Source organism: Sinocyclocheilus anshuiensis, unplaced genomic scaffold (assembly GCF_001515605.1).
Source record: "Sinocyclocheilus anshuiensis isolate Anshui unplaced genomic scaffold, SAMN03320099.WGS_v1.1 scaffold976, whole genome shotgun sequence".
NCBI classification, from domain to species: domain Eukaryota; kingdom Metazoa; phylum Chordata; class Actinopteri; order Cypriniformes; family Cyprinidae; genus Sinocyclocheilus; species Sinocyclocheilus anshuiensis.
The window spans coordinates 865209-868738 of NW_015552538.1; the positions used below are offsets into that span (position 1 = coordinate 865209).

The 3530-nt window shown below is 32.9% G+C and overlaps 1 protein-coding gene across 1 annotated transcript in view; it reads right to left on the reverse strand.

Annotated features, from left to right (window-relative positions):
• The window catches only part of LOC107663896 (aspartate--tRNA ligase, cytoplasmic-like), a 33475-nt gene that overhangs the window by 24650 nt on the left and 5295 nt on the right, over nt 1–3530 (reverse strand). The window contains exons 2-3 of the mRNA XM_016454296.1: nt 1619–1721; nt 696–725 (exon numbers count right to left, since the gene is read on the reverse strand). Of these exons, the coding sequence (XP_016309782.1) occupies nt 696–725; nt 1619–1721 (133 nt within the window). The remainder of the gene's footprint in view (nt 1–695; nt 726–1618; nt 1722–3530) is intronic.

Consider the following 3530-nt stretch of genomic DNA (forward strand, 5'->3'; position numbering starts at 1 on the left):
ATAGGGATGTTAATGAATTTTAAAGGAAGGGTTCAGCAAAAAAAAAAAAAAAATCATTCATTGATTCACCCTTATGTTATTTAAAACATTACTTTCTTCTGTGTAACACCAAAGGAGAATGTTTGAATGGGTACTTAAACCTTCAAGAACAATGCAAAACCACCACAAAAGCATCATAAAAGAAGTCCATTTGAGAGATATTTAGCAAGTAAAAAAAAAAAACGAAATACATTAATTCGTTGAAAATTCAGCAAGTCGTTTATCACTGATAATCATCCATTCCAGTAAGCTGTTAATTTGAGAACCTTGTGATTGGATCATGGTTCATCAATGGAGTTAAGCAAATCTTTCAGATTGTTTTGTGAACTAGATCAACCAATACATTGATAAATATTAAACTCAAAAGAAAAATTTGTTCTTGAAACAGACATTGCCTGGCTTATGTCAAGATATTCAGTGAATGATATCTTGATTATGGTCCATTTACTTGTAAAAAAAAAAATAAAAAATCCAGTCCCCATTCACTGTAACTGCAAGGAAAATGTGACCAGTAAATTAAAAAAAGAAAAAAATAATTTATTTGGAACACTACGTACATAAAATAATTTTTATTTATTTTTGTATTTCTTTATCCCTTTATATGGTTAATAACAGACAGAAAATGTGAATTTGGACAGTGAACAGTAAATACTTACATCCTCTTCAGCTTCCTGCTGCTCTGAGGCCTGAATCAAATAGAGTAACTGATTTCAATAAAACTTCAACAGTAGAGGGACAGACCCTCCGTACAAGCTAACATAAACATTAAACACATACTGATTATTCTGGAGAAAGGCAAGCACTGCAAGTTCACTTGAAAATCTTACCAAAATGCAATGATACAAATTCAAACACTTACTGATGTCTGCAAGTACATTAGAGTGCTAAAATGGAAACTAAAATGACTTTTCTAGGTAAAACAGAATTGGATTCTTTGTAAATTACTCAAATCAATGTGTCAATTTAAGTAAGAATTACTTTATACATTTGTTCTGCTTATGTCTCTTGTCTCTGAATCACTCACTTGACAAAATGTTGCACAAATGTCCAGCAGACAAAAAAAAAACTCCTTAAGCCTTTAAGTAAAATGTTTGAACATGGATATTATTGGATTGTTTTCATTATTCACTTTATTATTATAGTATATTGTTTTTATTACTATTTTATTATTTTTATATATACATTTATATATAATAATAATAATATATTATGACTTTTCCAGGTAGAGTATGCTTTTCACAAACCTTCTGCAAATTACTGTAATTTTTTGTTTTGTTTTTCATTCTTTGATAAAATTTATTTAATTTTTTTTTTTTAAAAGCCAGTACAGTATTGAACAAACCTCACAACCCAAATTTCACTCATTTCTAATAAAATAAGACATTAAGCAAACAAAATAAGCATAATGCTCATTTTGACTGTTTAAAATATTGGGGAAATATTTTCTGGATGCACAAATTTCACTTTGTTCAGGCACATACACAGATTTGTAATCACAGGAATTGTAAAACAATAAAAACCCCTCCATACGGCAGTGGTGGGCCATGGGCAGGGTTTGCGTCTCCTGGCGCACACTCACCAGCTTGGCCTGCTTCTCTGCCTTCTTCGCTGCTTTCTCTGCTTCCTTCTGCTGTTTCTTCAGGGCTTTCTTCGACTGGGCCTGCTGCTCCTCCTCACCGGCTCTAAAACAGGAAGACACCACACAACAAAAACAGCTCTGTCAAACTTCCATCTACCTTTTTTTTTTTTTTTATTTCCTTCCGGGAAGCTTTTCTGAAAGATGGGGAAAAGCATTCCAACCTCGGCTTACACATATAGGCACAGCATCCCACTGGCTTTTAAGTTGCTGTGTCTTTCATCTATTGTTTCAACATGCCCAAAAAAAACAACAGAGGCTAAATTAGACTTTCATCAGTAATGTCTGCTTGTTTGTGCTCCTGTGGTTTAGCTAGTCCAGTTATAGCAGCACAGGAAGAGTGATGTCTGTCTACAGAAGCACATATGTAACATAATTCAGGTGATATGGTTGTCCCATACTGTAGCAACAGACTGATGTAACAGTAAAGAATGGGAATGAGAACATGGAAGTGACAGTAACGATCGATAATGAAAATAGTTATTTCAGTTCACTTTTAATGATGTGATTTCAATTCAGTTCCACATATTGCCAACGGCAGTTTTTCAGTCCATATTTGGTCACATGATCACAAGTGCAAATAGTAACTAACACAGTCATTAAAAAGGGGATGTAGTGGTAGCATGGTGAGTGTGTCGGATGGTACTGAATAATTACCAAACACTTAGGCTATACATATTTTATAAGTATGTACACATTAAATGCCCCCAAAAAATAATTTATGGTAAATTGTCAGTTCTCTTGTATAATGTCTTGATATATACACAACAGTTCAAAGGCTTGGGCTTAGTATGATTTTTTTAAAGAAATAATTTTATTCAGCAAGGAAAAATTATAATGAAACAAAAAATTATATTTCAAATAAATTCTATTATTTTGATCTTTCTGTTCATTAAAAAACCCTAAAAAATTATCAATGTTTTCCCAAAAACATTAGGCAGTACAACTGTTTTCAGCATTGATAATAATAAGAAATGTTTCTTGAGCAGCAAATCAGCATATTACAATGATTTCCGAAGGATCATGTGACACTGAAGACTGGAGAAATGATGCTGAAAATTCAGCTTTGCCATCATAGGAATAAATCTATATTTTAAAATAAATTAAAATTAGTGCTGTCAAACGATTAATCGCATCCAAAATAAAAGTTTTTGTTTACATAATATATGTGTGTGTACTGTGTATATTTATTATGTATATATAAATACACATACAGTATATATTTAGAAAATATTTACATGTATTTACACGTATATATTTACAGGTGCATCTCAATAAATTAGAATGTCGTGGAAAAGTTCATTTCAGTAATTCAACTCAAATTGTGAAACTCGTGTATTAAATAAATTCAATGCACACAGACTGAAGTAGTTTAAGTCTTTGGTTCTTTTAATTGTGATGATTTTGGCTCACATTTAACAAAAACCCACCAATTCACTATCTCAACAAATTAGAATACTTCATAAGACCAATAAAAAAAAACATTTTTAGTGAATTGTTGGCCTTCTGGAAAGTATGTTCATTTACTATACATGTACTCAATACTTGGTAGGGGCTCCTTTTGCTTTAATTACTGCCTCAATTCGGCGTGGCATGGAGGTGATCAGTTTGTGGCACTGCTGAGGTGGTATGGAAGCCCAGGTTTCTTTGACAGTGGCCTTCAGCTCATCTGCATTTTTTGGTCTCTTGTTTCTCATTTTCCTCTTGACAATACCCCATAGATTCTCTATGGGGTTCAGGGCTGGTGAGTTTGCTGGCCAGTCAAGCACACCAACACCATGATCATTTAACCAACTTTTGGTGCTTTTAGCAGTGTGGGCAGGTGCCAAATCCTGCTAGAAAATGAAATCAGCAT